General features: G+C 39.0%; 1 protein-coding gene across 1 annotated transcript in view; it reads left to right on the top strand.

The window, feature by feature from the left end:
* The window catches only part of stx (ubiquitin-like domain-containing protein stuxnet), a 36,545-nt gene extending 19,294 nt beyond the window's left edge, over positions 1 to 17,251 (top strand). Inside the window, exons 2-4 of the mRNA XM_017173710.3 lie at positions 611 to 698; positions 12,890 to 15,187; positions 15,252 to 17,251. Of these exons, the coding sequence (XP_017029199.1) occupies positions 611 to 698; positions 12,890 to 15,187; positions 15,252 to 15,998 (3,133 nt within the window). The 3' untranslated portion in view covers positions 15,999 to 17,251. The remainder of the gene's footprint in view (positions 1 to 610; positions 699 to 12,889; positions 15,188 to 15,251) is intronic.
* The last annotated feature ends 1,933 nt before the right edge of the window (positions 17,252 to 19,184 follow it).

Raw genomic sequence — 19,184 nt, 5'->3', positions numbered from 1 at the left:
GAAACTAACTTATAAAAAAGATTTGCAGAATAATTTTGAAGAGTATTTCAATTAAGCTACCATAGTTTTCTTATTTCTTTATATTTAATTTAATTTTTTATTGTCACATCGATTTTTATTTGTCACATCTGGTGTGCGTGTGTATGTCATTATTTTTATTCTTGCTGCTTTTGTTGACTCTTTATAATGTTTCAAATGTTGCAAAAAAAATTAAGATTTCATTACGCATGCAAGATTGTTGACAGCTGCAAATCAACGCCTTAAAGTCTCCTTTTTCCCCTGCCATTTTTGGTTTTTTTTTTATTATTTTTTTTTTAACTGCTTACAAAACGTTAATAAAAGAGGAAGAGAGACAGAGAGCGAGCACACAAAGCAAATGCCAAATTAATTATATTATCCATTAAAATGCCGATATAATCCTATATCTGTGTGTCTGTGCGACTGTACTGTTAAGTGTCGAAAAGAATCGAAAGATGCTAAACAATCGGCATACACCGTTGTTTCTTCTGTTAACTTTTTAGCTGTCCATCACCTGGATTTTATTTTAGCCTTTTGTACTCCCCAAAACCGTTTATTAACTGTCTTTCTAACGTATCTGTATCTTTTCCAGGGAACTACAGGAAGGCACGCTCAGAGATTACAACCTGATGGACGGATCCAAGATCATTTTAATACCGAACGTAGAAACGGGTCTATTGGTAAGTTTTAAAGTCAACAAATTAAATGTAATCTAATTAAGTGAGAAAAAATAAGAGTTTAAACAAAACATATGGTTTTATATAGGTAGCAAATATAGAAAGATTATTTATATATAAAATATCTATAAAGTTTTAGTTCCCGACCTTCTTACACTAATTAAAAAATTGTTTAAAATTCTTTTAAAAGTATTTATTTTAATCAAAGCACTTTAAATATTATAATTATCTAAGAAAGTAATAAGACAACTGTGGAATTTGACGCTGTCTCAGACTATGACTAATTCGGTTTCGAATTCGGTTTCGTGTTCTGGTGATTATTGTTTGGCATTTGTGTCTGGTTGTCTTGTCATTTGTCGTTGCCAAAGTTGTTTGACATTAATTAATTTTAATTTATTTACATATTTGCTTTTATTACACACACATTTTTCGGTCGCTCTCCGACTAACTGGTTTTTAGCCTACTTGTTGGATATTTTTCAAAGTTCGATCAGCGATCACTGATCAGCGATTTCTTGCCTTTTTCGGGGCGGCTTAAAGGCAGATTGTCCCTGTTTTCAAGCATCGATTCGTTTCATTTTCGCCTTTAATTTATGTTGGAACAAAAGAGGGGAAAAACGAAACCTTTTTCAAGTTGCATTTTTCGGGCTTTCAACGATCGATCGATCACTTGTACGTCTGTCTTTCTTCAAAATTTGCAGCGATTTTTGGCTCTCTTCCACCTCCTGTCATCGGTCCTTGTCTCTGTCTTTGTTTTTTCTTTTGAAGGTTTTCTTTTTAAGCTCTTATTTATATGTACATCGGTTTTTTATTTTTATTTATTTATTTATTTTTTTGGGTGTGCGTGTTTTTAATGAGAAAGTTTTGCCTGAATTTAATTTATTCGCCAGCGCCATCTAAAGGTCAAGTTTGCATTTGTATGCGCAGCTGTGCCAGTTGGCCCTGGGATGAGGTGGAGTGTGGTGAATTAACGGTGTATCCGTGGGCATAGCAACAAATTTAAGCATGCTGCAGAGAGTTTAATGGTTTATAATTAACTAGCATTTGATAACTTGGTAAATATGGTATTATTTACCCTTTTATTTAAGAGTATTGGCAAGGTTAGCTTAAATTATTAATATAATAAGAAATCCTGCAAAGACCAGGCTCGAAGAACCAAATGTAGATATGCCAGACCAATAAAAAACTACAAGACATTAACTAAAAGTATTATAATAAAGTACTATTATTATTATTTTAATATTTAAATATTTATTATAAAATATTACTTATTACCTAGCACTTGGTTTATATTTCTAGGCTATTTTTATGTCATGATCTCTTTATTTCCTCTCGCTTTATGCTCCACTTTTAGCCAGCTTGCCTGTGTCTAGCTCACACACACACATTCACAATTAGATTTACCGTTTATCGTTTGAAATATGAGTGGGGAGATTTCCTCTCTTTCGGTATTAGAAATCTCTTTCGTGACACCGCTATAAAGACATACATACGTGCAACATCGTTGCAACATGGGCGATGCTTTGCAACAAGTTACCTATCGGCTTGCCATTTGTCCATGATCAGTGATGTTTAATTGATTGATAACTATTATTTATTGTATAAAAAAATGTAAAACGAGGGTTTAGAAAGTACATATTTTCAATTATTCATGTCATTTTAGGTTTTATAAAAATATTATAATAATCCTACTAACTAATTTATATTTTTGTAATCGTTTGACTGCAACTCTTCACTGTTTGTAGCCTCATTTTTAAACAATTTAAAAATTTTTGTGTTTTTGTTTAGCACTCTATTGTTGAATTTTCCATTTAGTTGGCTTGCCTGCACTGTTGCTTTGCTGCTTTAATGCTTTTCTGGGGTGACACCGATTCGCCAGGTGAGGCAATTGGCAATCAAGCTGCAGGCAACAGTGCCACATAACGTTTATCAATATTATTAGAGTTGCCTCTCTTATTTTTCCATTAAAGTTGGGACATTACTGTATTAACTATTTAAGAAATTCATGGAAATTAGTATTAGAAAATAAACACAACAGCAGCAGAAAGCACAAATCGTATGTATCTCTTGTATACGTTTAAATTGTTTCAAAAATCCACTTTTTATGTGAGCTCAGTGCGTTATACATACTTAACTTTGTTACTTTTGACGGACATTTGTTGGCCATATTTATTGCATTTCGTATTGCATTCAAACACACACAATATCACACACGCGTTTAGAGCTTTCAAGTGTGTTGTGTTGTGTGTATATAAAATTTCATGCAATTTTCGTGATGCGAACAAAGAAATATTTTGGCGTGCACGAAAAATCCATAAAAATCCCAAACCAAAAAAGACGAGCACAAAACAGCTAAATTTACATATATATTTTATACAGTGTATAAAAATGTACTGTACATTCGACAGATATACTTGTGCTTATTTATAAGCCAAATAGAGCATTAAGTATTAATATTTATGTTTATGAAATGTAAGCAAGTATTGGTTATTAATCCCTTTTAATATATAAAAATTGCAATTCTGTTCAAATTTGTCAGTGGTTTCTACTTCAACCAAAGTCTACAAAATATTCTTCCTCCAAGAAAGCCGAAATTCAAATTCAAGCTCTCTGTGTTGTTCTTTGTCTCTTCTCCCGGTGAAAAAGACTCAATAAAAATGCTGATTAAAATTTATTTACAAAACAAAATGAAATTGCAAAAAATGTTTAAATAGCCAATTAACAATTTGCGTCTTTTTTGCTTTTCACTTTTTTCTGTTTTGTTTTGTTAATTTTATTTAATTTTTTCGTTTTCTGGCAATTGCTGTTGTTGTTTGTCGCGCAAATTTACGAAATAAATAAACCCCTCGGTAAAGGATGGGCCCAGGCAGGGGGGATTTTGAGGGTTCTGTCAGCAAATTGCCAATTGCCAGAAGTGCAGAAAGGTGAGAAGTCTCAACACTGAGGGAAAAAAACATTGCATAAATATTACATACAGAAAAGGTTTTATTATAAAGATCTTAAAAACGAATTTCGGAAGAATTTTTAGTATTGGAATACGAAAATGGACAAAAATATAATTAAAGAAATATATTTTTTTTTTTTAATTTTGCATTCAATATTATAATTGTTTTCTCTGTCAAGGAATTTTTGGGTGTTGCTGGGAGAATGTTTTATAGTACACCGAAAGGTGTGCCTTGCCTTTGACCACCTCTTTCCCCCCAAAAAAATGTCGGGTTTCTTTTCTTTTTCGGTTCTCTGAGTCACTTCTTGCTTCTGTTTTGTTTTTTTTTACTCGTCTCTCTGGTATTATTTTTATTTTATTTTATTCCTCGCAAGCCAATGCCTTCTAATTAGCAACACAGAGTAGCCGAAAGGCAGAAGGAAACATTGCAATTTCAGTCGCGACTGCTTGTCAACCTGGACAGGTGTTGTGGACCTCAGCCCCTCCTCCTGCGGATCTCGCTTGTTGGGTTAAATGTGTGTTAACAAGTGACAGGTTGATTTGATGGAGACATCTCTGGATTTATTGACACCACTGACTGAATGGCCGAGTGACTGCTGAGCCACAAGGTGACCGATCTCTGGCAGTCGTCGGGGGTCACCTTATAACCAAACATTTTCTGGCTCGTCTTTGGACTTGAATACAATGAAATAAAACTTGAAATAAGGTATTTTCAAAGGAAATTTAGTTTGAAGTAAATTTTAAGTTATTGATTATTTAATTTATTTTTCTGAAATTTTAATAATTTCTTGATATAATTAAAGATTTTAAGAATATATGCCCAACAAGACTGTGGAAATATTAAAACTATCAAAGAAATGTTATAAATAATTATTTTTATAGATTTTATATACACTGCGCGTCACCAGATTAGCGCCCCCCTTGTTGCTCGCGTTTGAAGTAAAATATTATCAAAACTATTAAAGATTGAACTGTACAATTATTATCCAATATAATTTGATTAATTCTCTAAATAAAAACATATATAAGAACGCAGTTGGTGTTTGCATAGAATTGTATTAAATTAAAAACTAAAGAAACAGGTTTATTTGGAAGAAAAAACTGCGTCATCAGATTAGCGCCAGCTACATTAACTTAACTTTTTTTGATGAAGTTCTTACAAAATACTATCTTTAACAATTTTATGTTTAAGTTTAAGCATTTTTAATGAAATTTAATAATGGATTGCCCCTCCCTTGTTTACAAGGACTTCGCAAACTCGATTGGGGAGAGAGTCATACAAGTTTTTGAAATATTCCAACGTTATTGTTGACCAGGCCTGTTTTATACTGTGAATTAAATCCTCCTTGGTAGCATATTGCTTGCCACCCTCGTACACCTTCCTAGCTAACCATCCCCAGACGTTTTCTATTATGTTCAGGTCTGGGGAGTATGGGGGCCACTCCAGGACACTGACATTTTCCTTTTGAATCCATAGTTTTACGGACCGGGCTCTGTGGATTGGGGCTTAGTCGTGCTGAAAATGCTATTTCAGATTTCCAAATAAGTTTTTAAAAACGGGAAATGCAGTTTTTAGAACGCAATTGTAATTTTCCGCGTTCATCTTTGGTGTTAAAAACTGCAGTTCGCAGTTGCCATAATAGGATATGGCTCCCCATACCATTACTCCTCCAACCCGACTATGTAAGCGATCAGGATGATGCTCTTCTTTGCGTCAATAGTGGAAATAATAATTATATCCGTCAGGACCCCCTAGGTTACATTTTTTGTCTGAAAATACGACGTTATGCCTCTCATTGGATCATGTCATATGCGTGTGAGAAAACTTTAGGCGGATTTCTGTTCGCACTTGGTTAAGGGGTGGTTTTTTTTTTTAGTTTTAGCTTCTTTAAAGGGTCAGCTTTCTTGATCACCTTTAAAAAAGTCGATTTTATTGTCTTAACACAAGTTTTTTCTATTATTTTGGCGGTCGAGTCGTGGGAGTTGCACGCCTCTCGGAGTATAGAACTGCGATCTGCGGAACTAATAACACTGTTATTACCTCCTTTGTAACTTTTTCCATAGCTTTTCTTATTTTGAAGAAAATTTGCAATGGTTTTGCGATGTCTTCTCGTTTTTTCGACGATTTTGTGAAGAGAAAGTTCACATTCATTAAACGCTTCGATTTTCGATTTTTCCTCCGAAGATAAGATTGTTCCTCTGCCCATATTGTATGTCAAATTGAAGAAAAATGTTTAATTTAACAGCAAAAAAAAAATGGTTGCTGTGCTCAGCAAGTTAAGAAAGATGTTTAAATTTATATTTTGGGGGCGCTAATCTGATGACGCAGTTTTTTCTTCCAAATAAACCTGTTTCTTTAGTTTTTAATTTAATACAATTCTATGCAAATACGAACGCAGTTGGTATATATATGTTTTTATTTAGAGAATTAATCGAATTATATTGGATAATAATTGTACAGTTCAATCTTTAATAGTTTTGATAATATTTTACTTCAAACGCGAGCACCAAGGGGGGCGCTAATCTGGTGACGCGCAGTGTATATATATTTTTTTTTTCTTTTTTTTCTCTCGATATTATCGATTTATTTATCGACTGTTTTCCTTCCCTAATCTCTCATTCTCTCTCCTGTCTAAGCAAAAGTAAAAGTTTTCCCAATTAATTTGGATGAACGGGGAGGAATTTGTTTAGTCTGTCTGCTGTAGCCTAAATATATACTCATTTGTCTGTCACGACATTTGCATATTGCTCCAATTTTATCTTGACACATTCACCTCTTCCCCCCACAACCACATTTCATCATCAGAGAGCCATAAATGGTGGGCAAAATAATAAGAAAAGAATTATTTCAGCTGCTATTAGCAGTAACAATATTTTGTAAAGTTTATTATCTCAACGCGTGTGAGACTTGGGGTTTGGAAGGAGGAAATGGGGTGCAGAGGTTATAACAGAAGGCAGACGAAGGCACTTCCCTTTTTCATAGTTCTTCCCCCAGACGGTGACTGGAGCTTGTTAGTTTCGGTATTTTATATAACTTTATTTCTCATCTATATAATTTCGTTGAAATTATAATAAATACTTTTGATGACACATCATCAATTTCAATAATCTATTTGTATACGAATGATCCAATAATTCATATATATGTATTAAAACCATTAAGTAATGTACCCATTTAATCTGCCATTTTCCCTAAGAACATCATCTTGGGGGGGAATGTTGGATTTTTTTCGACAGCTCAATCATAATCCCCGCTGACTTGCTTCGATCTTTCCTTTATGCTTTTCCCTGGGTATCTAGGCTGTGCCTCATCTCTCTGCCCCTTGGGGTCCACCTTTTGTGGTTTTTGTCATCATTTTCGATTTCGTTGCCAGCAGCAGCAAACACATGTCAAGTGCAGAAACAGGCACTGAGAAAAATAATACACCAACATATTGTTATATTTTAGGAATTGAAAAAATAAAATAATACAAAAGAACTCTGAAATTCTAATATTCATGAAATTTATATTTAGTTTACAATTATTTCTCGCAGTATTTAGCATGACAATCAAGTGGGTGGGCGTTGTCAGTCGCACAATGTGCACCCATGACCGAATGGTGACAGAGAAGGAGAAATCACAGAAAATCAGGAGGGGATTCCCCTCCCGAGAAAAGCGAATCATCTCGAGTGGTTGCGTTCCGTTTCGCCTTATTTTTTTGTTTTGTTTTATTTATTATTTATGTCGCTTAAATGATGCGCTGGCGTTTGCCTGTCAAATTAATTACTTTTGCTGGAATTTTTTTTTTTTTTTTTTTTTTTTTTTTTTTTTTTTTCGGACTTCTTTGGCTCAAGAAAAACGGAATTGGGTGGGTGGTTGGTGGTTGAAGCAGACTGCATAGATTTATGGGAATGATTTTAATTGCAAGTCGCATAACAACCAAGCCAAAGACAAAAGCAAGCTGCGGACAAAGGGCCTTGGGTGATGATAACAAGCCACGGGTACCGAGGATCGAGGATGATGATGATGATGACTGTGACGGTGACGATCAATGGTGCTGGTGATGGGAATGGAAATCGGAATGGGCATGGGCATACTGAGATGATGGCGACTATATGCAAAAGACAAAGCAACAAAGATGCTCATGGCTGCCTGCTGCTCGTAAAAAGCCAAAAAATGATACGGACATATATCGGATATAGCGCCCACCGAACCACCGAATTTATGTGTCCTTTGTATGTTTGCTAAAAATAAAGAAAAAGGAAAAGCAGACAAAAAGAAAGCGGCAAAGGAAATGCACAAGAATGAGCAACAGATGCAAAAAGCAAAGCCACGAGGACAGGTTATTAACCAGTTCTATTTGTCTTTGTCTGCGGGGACTTTGCCTTCAACTTCACTCGGTCTCTCTCTCTGTACATCTGTCTATCTTTTCTCAATGGATCCAGAAGAAGGGATCTTATCGGGAGGCGAAGCTCACTTGACTTTGGAATGCCAAGTGCTATCGGGAATGTCAGTGGAATGTCCCACAACTCTACAAGGCGAGACTTGCTTTGTTTTTATTTAAGGGGAGAGAGTATACCAGTATATTATAGGAGATCTGTATAATCAAAATTTTTAACTTTATCATAATTCAATTGATCCTACAACCTATACTGCCTCCATATTGGTGTTAAACATCTGTATCATCGACAGCATCCATCCTGAACATGTCTTTATCTCCAACTCGAACTGCGATTACTTCATTATCTGCATTATCTTCAACTTGAAAGCGAGGCGATGATGTGTCAACAATAACAACGGGGGCTGTGCATTTTATTCACCACTTAACGTGGACAGAGAGTGAACGGAAATACAAGAAGTCGACACTTAATTTCCGCAAATCCGGTTTATCTTTGCACGCTCTCTGTTACATTTAACAGAGAGCTGTTAAGCTTAAAGAGCGGATGCAGCAGACACGTCTCGAAAGAATCGATGACTGTACATATACCGATAGCAACGATAACGATAACAAAGATACAGACACTGATTCGGATAATGAAACTCAATTCAAACACGAACGAAATTCTTGTGATCGATAAAGGAATAATCGAATCGGATAATCGATAAAAATTTGATTTTGCAATTTCGATAACTAATTTGCATTCTTTTGATGAGTTGAACCATCTTGAAGTGTCTATTACGTTTGGCATTCCATTGACTTGATTATTCCGCTGACTGATTCGAATGTGATTTACCTTTTCCCCTTCGCAAAAAATATAAAAAAATATATATATATTTATATAGCAGACATTGCTCATTTATATTTATCATTTCTGCGGAATCGATTGGCAATTCCAGAGCTGCTTTTGCCATTTACAAATTGCTATTATTAGTTTCGCTTTAATTGCCGTTGGGCATGAGTAATAATTGGCCAAGGAAATCACTTGCTTGTTGCTGTTCTCTCGATTTCATTAATGCAATTTGCTTTAAACCAAACTAAATAAATATTTACATAGGCGCTACAGTTACAATGATTACAATTAAACAATACAAATATGCAAAGCAAATCGAAGAACTTAACCTAAACAAAAAGCAAATGGGATTTCGATCTTCAAGTTTCTTTCTTTTTTAATTAAGAAACTTGATGAAATATGAAATAAACATTTTTATATATTTTAAAAATGAAAAAAACCCAGAAAGTGTTTTAAAATGGTATGGATTTGGTATGTCAGTTAAGGAAAGACAAAGTAACGTTTGGTGCATTATGGAATGTGTAAAATAAAGAGATATACCCAAAGAAAGGCGACAAAATGTTGGCTAAATTTTATAGGGCTTATAAACCGGGTTACGTGGTCGCCACCAGTGCCTGCCAAACTGTACAGATCCCCGATAATGGAGGCAAACAGGGCGTCATTGCTGCCGCTGGCGCCGATCTTTGTCTTTGTCCCGCCGGCCACTATAAAAAATATATACAAAAAAAATTAAAAAAATCCAGCTAAAGTGCCAACTAATATACGAGTGGTCGTCGCCGGCTGAGGTTGAGGAGCAGGAGGAACGGGGGCGTTGTTTCCTTATCAAAGAGCAAGCAGCGCCAGGCGGCGCACAGTGCTCAGTTTGGCCAATTTAATTTGTTACACATTGTGAAGTGTTTTCTTTTTTTCTTTTTTGTTGGATTTTTTGTTTAATGTGGAAGTGGGGGGAGGGGTGTAGGGGTGTAGGGGGCAAATAGGCAATAGGCAGGCGAAACTTCCATTGAAAAAGCTACGCAATAAAAATAATTTCATGGTCAGCAAACAAACACACACACACAAGGTACAGATATATGGATAGATAGCGCAAAACTAACGCAAAAAATTGCTTTGTCCCCAAAATCTACAAATATATTTTTTTCTCTCTCTCTTTGTGTTACGTACTGACGTAGCGTTGTTCCATTGTTCCCGCTACGTAAAAAAGGTTAAAAAAATTGGGAGTTTAGAAGGCTTATGTTTACATATTTTATACATTTATTTATTATTTCGAATTTTCAAGAAGGAAATTAATCAAATAAAATTAATCTTGGTAATATTTGTAATTTTTTAAGGAGAAAATTTATAAATTATAAAGATAACAACTTATTTATTTATATATATATATTTTTTTATTAAATTAAAATTAAATACTATAATTTTACCTAAAAAATATGGCATTTTCAAGCATAAACAAAATAACGTATATTTTATATTAAGGCATTAAATAGTTAAATTATTTATAATTGATAATTTAATTTTAATGGTTACTTCCTTTACTTTATAATTATAATTACAAAAAGGCAAGGCCATTTTTATTGTAAAAAAAAGAGATACAAATTGTATTTGTGTAAACCTTATTTTTCGTTTTGAATCTAGGGCTTCGATTTTGATGTATTAGTTATTTGAGTTTCAAGCCATCGAAAAACCGGTCGACCAAAAGGCATTTTCCCTGCCAAAAAAAAAAGGGGGAAAAAAAAAAAACAATAACAAAAACAACTTCCAGTCAATTTGCACAAAGTTAATAAATTACAGCATTGACTGCCTTTGTTGTTGCTGCTGCTGTCGCTGCTGTTGCCGCTGATTTTGGTGTTGCTCTTGGTTTAAATTTGAAAATTTCGATTTCGCTGCGACTGCCACTGCGACGGTGATGACGTAAGTTGCGTGTGCGACGTCAGTTGACCTTGGTACACTTAACAGCAGCCACATCCAGTCCAGTAACAACAACGTCACCAAATAGGCTCGACTCCAAAAACTGCTGTGTTTTGTGTTACCTCCAATACTTCGGATATATTTCGTATATACAAACATACATATATCTTTTTCGGTTTGTTGCTAGGCCGAGCTTGAAGCTTTTTGTATCTTATTTATTTAATTTTTTTAGGGAGGGAAACTTCATGTGGGGATTGTTGCATAAGGTTCAAGCTGCGTCAAATGGCAAAGGGAAAGTGGGCATGAATGAAAATGATGATGATGATGATGATGATGATGGTTTCCAACCTCATTCAGCCTCATCTTAACCGAAACCGAAGCTCAAAACTGAGTCGAGCTTCATTTGAATATTATTGGGTCACTGTGTCAGAGCAGAGCCAATAAAAATTAAAACATGACCTCCTGTCCCGCCCCTCATACGGTATGCTGGTCGTACTCTTACTCACTGCAATTCCACTGACCGCAAAGATGACAGCAGGGGCCACAAAAATAAAGACTGAATATGCATTATAAAATATTTACTCAATATATAAAAAAAAAAAATTATATTAAAACGAATAAATAATAATAAAATGTAAGGTTTAATATTCAGTAAATATCGATATATCGATAGTGTAATGAAATTGGGTGCAAGATTTGCCATCTATGTGCCATATATCTAAGCAATAAACTCGAAAAAAAGAAGTTAAATAAATTAAATTAATAAAGTCCAGTTTTTCTTTGATAAAAATCCATAATTTAAAGTTAGACATTTTTTCGATATTTAAATTTGCAATATAACCTAGTTGACCAGGTTTTGTATTAAATATATCAGACTTTTTCTGTAAAAAGAAGCATACCTAAATTATAATTATTGATATTTTAGAGTTAAGTGCGATATCTTTCAATATCTACAATTTCGATACATTTTTAATATATAATTCCTGTTATTTCCATTCAATATACAACCCCAGTTTAATGAAAGTTTAGTTTATAAAAGGGGCTTTAGTTAGCTATAACAATTAATATTGTTGACTATCTAAGATTTCATGTGCTTATGCAGTTACGAGACTATTTTGCTAATCACTGCTGTACTGTGCTTGCATATGCAATGGAAATGATTAATTAACCCAGACCCAGACCTCTAAAAACAAAAATCAAGCTTCGAACTGAGTCGCAGTATATGCTTATGTATTGCCTTTGTTTTCTTTTGTTGCTTGTTATTTAGCTGCTCTCATTTCGCACAATTCACTTGCACTTGCACTGGCATACTTGGCCCGCCCTGTTGCAGTTTTAGTTTATTGCAGGGGGAACCCTTTCCCTCTTGGCCTTTCAATCCCCCTTACTACTAGCCCTTCTGTGACGCAATCGAGGCGTTGACTTGGGGTGCCTGGTGCCTGGGTTTTTGCAAATATTTGATCCGAACACAAAGGCGCTGCATTGAATCACGTACAATGGAGGTACAATAATAATAATAATAATCATAAGTTCTGAAAAGGGGGCTTTCGAATGCTGAAAAGAGAGGGGGTGTTGCTGCTGGAAGGCCTGTAAATAGTTAAGGCGATAAATGTCTTCTATCGAACTGAAATTCATCTGGTTGGAATGCGGCATTTCATCATTATGCAAGTGTCACAGGAATGTCTACCTTCCAGATGCATTTTGTTATCGAAATTATCGGTATTAAGGAAACGTAAAGAGGTGAAGTCTAAGTTGGTATATAAAGCAAAATATAACGCTTAATGTTATATATAAATTATCGTAGACTTTGAATTATCGAAATTGTAAATATATAAAAATAAATGCAAAATATCGTAAACTTGCATTTCGAATTTTTTATTGAAAATAAGCTTAATTGTAATTTTATTATATTATTGCTTTATTTTATAAAATAAATATCGATATATCACTTTTATATCGAAATGTTCATAATCTATTTGTATATCGATCAGTTGCTCTTCTTTTTTGACAAACTTAAATTCAAAATTAATAGTTCAAGCCTCGCAAATAATTTTTAAAGTAAAATGTGTGATTATTTTAAGCATTTTCCAAGGAAAAACCCATTATTAATCCGTTCTTTATACCCTTTTTTCTTGCAGGCTCAGCGTCCGGAGAACACGGTTATGCAAGCGCTGGAATCGCTTAACGACTCGCAGGTTAATGACTTCCTCAGCGGCAAGACTCCGCTCAACCTGAGCATGCGCCTCGGCGACCACATGATGCTCATTCAGCTGCAGCTGAGCACAGTGAATCCGGCAGGTGGTGGCACTACAGTGGCCACCGCCACTGGTGGCTCAAGCAGCAGCAGCAGCAGCATCACCACCAGCACTACTGCTGCCTCCTCATCCTCATCGGTGGCCTCCTCATCACTGCCAGCTGGCACTGGTTGTTCGGCCACCGCATCTTCTTCATCATCGTCGTCCGCCTCCTCCTCCTCCTCCTCCTCGGCGGCAGCGGTGCTAGCCGTAGGCAGCAGTGGTAACACCACCACCTCTTCCTCCTCCTCCTCGTCATCGTCGAGAGCCCGCTCCTCCGGACATCGTGGTTCGGGAAAGATCGGCCATGGTCACGTTCACAGCCACCAGCATCCGAGTCTGCATCACGGCTCTTGGCACGGTCACAGTCACGGCCACAGCCATGGGCATGGACATAGCCACAGCCAGAGCCATGGACACGGACATGGTCACCACCATCATCATCATCACCACCATCACCATCATCATCACAATGCCTCGGCTGTGGCCGCCGGGAGCGGTGGTGGTGGCATGGTCTGCCACTCGATGCGCAAGATGTACGGGGATCCAGGCTCCGGTAAAGGCTCCACCAGCAACGGTCAAATCCAGAGCTCAAATACGGCACTTAACGGGGGGCCCGATCTCACCAAGCTTCTAATTAAGGGCGGCATTCAGAACATGGTCAAGGGATTCGCGCTAAAGGACTCGACTACTGCCACGGCTCCACGTGGCTCTGTGGCCAGCTCTGGGGGCTCCGGCAGTGCCGGATCGAGTCCCGGCAAGGCTGCTGGCGCTGGCGTGCTGGAGCAATCGCCCATCAAGTCGCTGTCGAATCTCGTGTCCAGCCCCATTAAGATGACGGCCATCAAGAACATTCCCCTGCCCACGACGGCTGCTGGCGGCGTCAGTTCCAACAACGCCGCTGCCTCCACCTCCGGCTGCAGCTGCAGCATCAGCTCTGCCTCCAGCACGTCCTCATCCGGCGCTTCCAGTGGAGCCTGCACCGCTGGCGGTTGCCAGCAGGATCCCATTGCCGCCAACCTGACCTCGTGCCTGTGCACGCGCCTGCCCACGCCGTCGTCGGTGGCACCGCCGCTGGCTCCGCTGGTGGCCACCACCCCGCTGGCCAGGTCCGGATCCGCCGCCGGGAAGTGCCCCGAATCGAGCTGCACTGGAGTGAACGCTGGCTATGCCGCTCGCTCCATTCCGCCGGGCGCGGGCGTTACCTTCTCGGGCAACTCGATGCTGCACAAGACCGGCAACAACAGGATCACCAGGACCAAGCACCGGCACTACCACGGGCATGGTCACGGGCATGGTCAGCACGGTAGCAGCAGTAGCAGCACCGCCAGCGGTAGCAGCAGCAGCCACTTTTACCAGCACGCCTGTGCCGTGAACCACACCTCGTCTTCGGGTTCGTCTACGTCGTCTGCCGCCTCCTCATCGCGTCGCAAGCTGGAGCAGGCAGTGGCAGCAGGGGCTACAGGAGCAGCAGCAGCAGCAGCAGGTGCAGGAACACGTGCCGCTGCCATTACAGGATCCACATCCGGAGCGGCAACGGCGGGTGCTTCAATGCCACCTCTACTTACCGCCGAACCCGAGGACTCTTCGCTGGGCGTCTCTGACACCCGAACCCTGGCTGAGGCCTCGCGCAACCTCACCCAGACGCTGCGCAAGCTCTCCAAGGAGGTGTTCACCAACAAGATCGATCTGTCCGGCGCTGCCAGTGTCGTGGGGAGCAGCAGCAGCAACGGCAGCAGTAGCTCCAGCGGCAGCAGCAGCGGCGGCTCCTCCAGCTCTGGCGGCGGAACTGGTTTAGGCGGCGAGGAGACACCGCGCAAGGGCGGATCCGGTGCCGTTATCGAATCGATGAAGAACCACGGCAAGGGCATCTACTCCGGCACCTTCTCGGGAACCCTGAATCCGGCGCTGCAGGACCGCTACGGTCGTCCCAAGCGCGATATTTCCACGGTGATCCATATCCTAAATGACCTGCTCAGCGCCACGCCGCAATATGGGCGCGGTGCCCGCATTAGCTTCGAGGCGCCCAGCAGCGCGGGATCAGCAGCGGGTTCCAGCGCGGCCTCAGGATCGGGCAGCAGTGGATCCTCCTCGACGGCGTCCACCAGCAATGGAATGCATCACGGATCGCGCAGTAAAATGGTGAGTATAGAGACATTACCATTTGCTAGATTCCAGGCTAACGATCTATCTCTCCTCCTGGCAGTACTCTTCGCGTCATCATAACTGCGCCAAGTGCAGCAGCCGGGCGCAGCATCAGCAACAGCAGCAGCAGCAGCAATCGTCGGCAAGCGGATGTAGCTGCTCCTTCCACGACTTCCAGGGCTACTTCTCCCCCTCATCCTCCTCCACTGGTTCCGCAACCTCGTCAACCGCCGCCTCGAAGGCTTCGGCTGGCTCCAAGTCATCATCGCACAGCTGCTGCCCGGCGGAAGCAGCCAACAGCCAGTCCACCGGCTCTTGCACCTGTCGCTATCGCCGCGACGAGGGACAGGAGCGCGAGCGGGAGTACATGTGCCAGAAGTGCACCGTGGAGCTGGCCAACATGAAGACGCGCTCGAAGATGGACCAGCTGCGTCTGGTCATGCAGCAGCACAAACAGAAGCGGGAGGCTCGCAAGCTGAAGAGCGGTCCCTATGCCATGCCCAATGCGGCAGCCCCGGCTGCGACCACATCATCGGCTGTGCAATACAGTGCTGTCAGCGCTTTAGTGGCCACGCCCACGACGACTCCCACCAGCAGCAACAGCACCAGCAATACCGCCAGCAATGCCAATGCCAATAGCAACAACAACAACACAACAGGCGGCAGTGGCGGAGCTGCTGGAGGAGCTACGGCCACAGCGGCAACAACAACAACAACAACAACATCAGCGGCAGCGGCAGCCACAGCAGCACCGCCCAGCGAGGTCTCGCCCAACCACATTGTGGAGGAGGTGGACACGGCGGCCTAAGGAGCCGCTAACCTTATCCTATTTTTTAGCATTTACTAGTTTACGCAGCAGCAACAAAGAGCAAGGAAGGAAGAGGGGCAGAAGAGAAACTACAACACACACAACTAAAGCTTATATTAATTTAGAATTAATTAATGACCCGGAGACACTTCTCCGCTGAGGCCTGAGAGAGCAAGCAGGAGGTCAGGAGCGGCGGAGGTCAGAAGAGCGCGTCTGGAGAGTCGATAAGCTGTTAAATTAATTTTAAGTGACTCCCCAAAAACAAATACAGAAAACACTACAACAGAGGACACCATAAAACACCACAACACAACAACAACACACCACAAAACCCCATAAAACGTCTCACCACAACAACACACCACACAACAACAATACACAACAACAAAACACCACTTGAAGCAAATCCAAAAGGATCCCTGGGAATGATTCAGCTTCCGGAGGCAACAAAATCCTTGAACGTTTCTTTCGTAAATTGAATTTAGTGAAATATATATATTTTTTTGTTTTTCGAGAACCGAAAACACACACACACACACAAAAAGGAATAAAGGATATAATTTGAAGTGAGGCGTTGAATATAGAATTAGAAGTTTAAGGAACACGACGGAAGCTCGATGCTGAGAGAATTGTAAGCCAAAGCGGTGGCAAATTTTGGTAGAACTAAAGCAGAAATTAAATTTACGTTTAGAACACACCAAAATCAACACACACACTCACACACAGACGACACACACAACACCCTTGGCTTTGGCAGCTTTATATTATGTTTAACTTTAAACGAAGGCGACGGAGAACTATGGTGGCGCTTTAACATGATTTGCCTTAATAGAAAATCGTTTAATATATATATATATATATAATTTTTTTTTCCTACACTTAAACTCCTTTTCACCGATAATGTGTTTCGAATTAAATTTTTGTTTAATCATTTACTACACCTACTACACAAAAACACTATTGAACTAGTTAGTAAGACCTATGTTTTCATTATACGATTTACGATTGGATTAGTTAAGCAACAACAGCGACTTACAGCGCCGTTGCTTTATAATTTAAATTCCTTATTTTTTTGTGGATGTCCTACAACAACAACAACAACAACAACCACCACCTACTTACATTCAAATTATAATGCAATTAGTTCTAGGCGAGTTAAAAATTTTTAAGTTGATTTTACACCACCACAACAACACCAACAACAACAACTACTTGATTTCAATAAATGTTTAGTAAATGGTTTAGTTAACTAATTTTGTTTTGTCTTTTCATTTTCCTTACCTATTTGTTTTGTTTCAGTTTATTTTTTTTGGTTTTTTTCAAGGCTACCCTGCGAGAGCTGCCTAAAAATCGTCTTAAAATCGATAAGTTTCTATTATTTTGTGCAGCTCTTTCACCGCCTGCTGGCATCGAATATGTGCAATACACCCTAGAGCCGATAAATAATCGAAAACATCGATCATTTTGCAGGTCCAACATTAAGTATTTTCTTGATTTGATTCGACTTTTTGGAGAAATGATGTGCCAATTGCAAACAAACACAAGTACATACTCGTAAAAATAGTATATGTATGTAATGTATGTGGAAATTTAGTAAGAATTGTAAATGACATATATAAATATATGATATAATGTATAACCTTCACACACACACACACACACATACAGAGGAGGAATATCGACCAAATTGAAACTTTTTATCAAAGAAAACCCCAACACATAGGTATTGGTCGTAGTTTGTTAAGTGATAAGTCTAAAAACAAGTTATGTGCAATTTATATGTAAACAAAACATACGTTTCCGTTTCTATATAGTTTCCCCTCTATATATAATCTATCTAATTATCTATCTATCTACATAGCTTTCCATCTATCTCTCCACAATTAGGTCGAAATCGAGAGCGAATTCGATAACGAAATCGTAATCGATAGTTAGCATTAGGAGACATAAATAAGTTCGATGTACGATAAAAATCTAGAGGTAGGCTTAGAGACAGCTGGAGGCACGAGAGAGAGAGACAGAGAGATATCGATAAGAAGGACAGGGATGAAAGGGTTTGAGGAGAACACAGGAGCAGAAGAGCAGAAAAACGGACGAACAAGGAGACGTGGACTGATGAGGATGATCATACATGGTGGGTGGGTGGCTTGGCAAGGGTATTACTTTGGTTCAGATATGGGATTTCGGTTAGATTGATTGACTTGATTGATTCGGACTCGGTTGGATAATTTTCAGCATATCTGCGTGAATTTCTAACAAAGTACAAACACACAAACAATGCGATTTTTTATATATTAAAAGAAGAAAAACAAACATAGTTCAAATATTTACACAAGGCCCCCCTTAAACACCCCCCATTAACCCATTTTTCACTCGATAGGAAAGCATTCCTTGACGAAAATTTAACCCAAAACATATGCGCAACATTTGCTGAAAATGAAAACACAAAAAATACATTTAAAAAAAAAAAAAAACACAAAAACAATTATAAAATCTATGTAAAAAAAAAAAAAACAAATTTTTAAGTGTAAACTAAATTAAATTTTTGTCGCATTTATTTTGAATAGTTCAAATTTATTGAAAAACAAAGTCCCAAGGCCCGAATATATATACTATGGATATAAACTCCCATATAAAGACATATACACATATATATTTTTGAATTGACATTTTGCGTCTTTGTCTTTTTTGTTGACATCTTCCAAGTCTCGAAAGCGAAACAAAAACCAGCACTGTCAAAGCGAAATTGATGAAATTAGCAAAATTATTAGGAGGAGGAGGAGGCAGAAACACCACGTTCCCATTCACGCAAAAGGACATGTCGAGAAAAAACATAAAGACAACAAACGAGGAAAATGTGTAGAAACGAATAAGAAGAAGCTATAGAAGTTGATCCCTAATATATGGGAGGGGAAGTTTGAATGGTAATCCCCTTAGGTGTTAAGTGGGTTCTTCGCACAAAGGCGAATTAGACAAATTTTAATGCAAGCATCGAAGAAAAGGATCAATGGATCGCCTCCCGATCTCCAGCATATGGGCTCCAGCTCCATGTTTGCACTCTCCGGACAGAGAGATATTGATATTAATCAATTAATTATTATCGGATGTCCTGCGATGCTAAAGTCTAAAGTGGCAACGCAACTTTTTTTTTGGGAAAGTGCATATAAGGACACACGCATATAGAAG

Source organism: Drosophila kikkawai, chromosome X (assembly GCF_030179895.1).
Source record: "Drosophila kikkawai strain 14028-0561.14 chromosome X, DkikHiC1v2, whole genome shotgun sequence".
In the NCBI taxonomy this organism is placed as follows: Eukaryota; Metazoa; Arthropoda; class Insecta; order Diptera; family Drosophilidae; genus Drosophila; species Drosophila kikkawai.
Note: the sequence above shows the minus strand (reverse complement) of the source record. Positions and strands in the feature narration are given on the sequence as shown.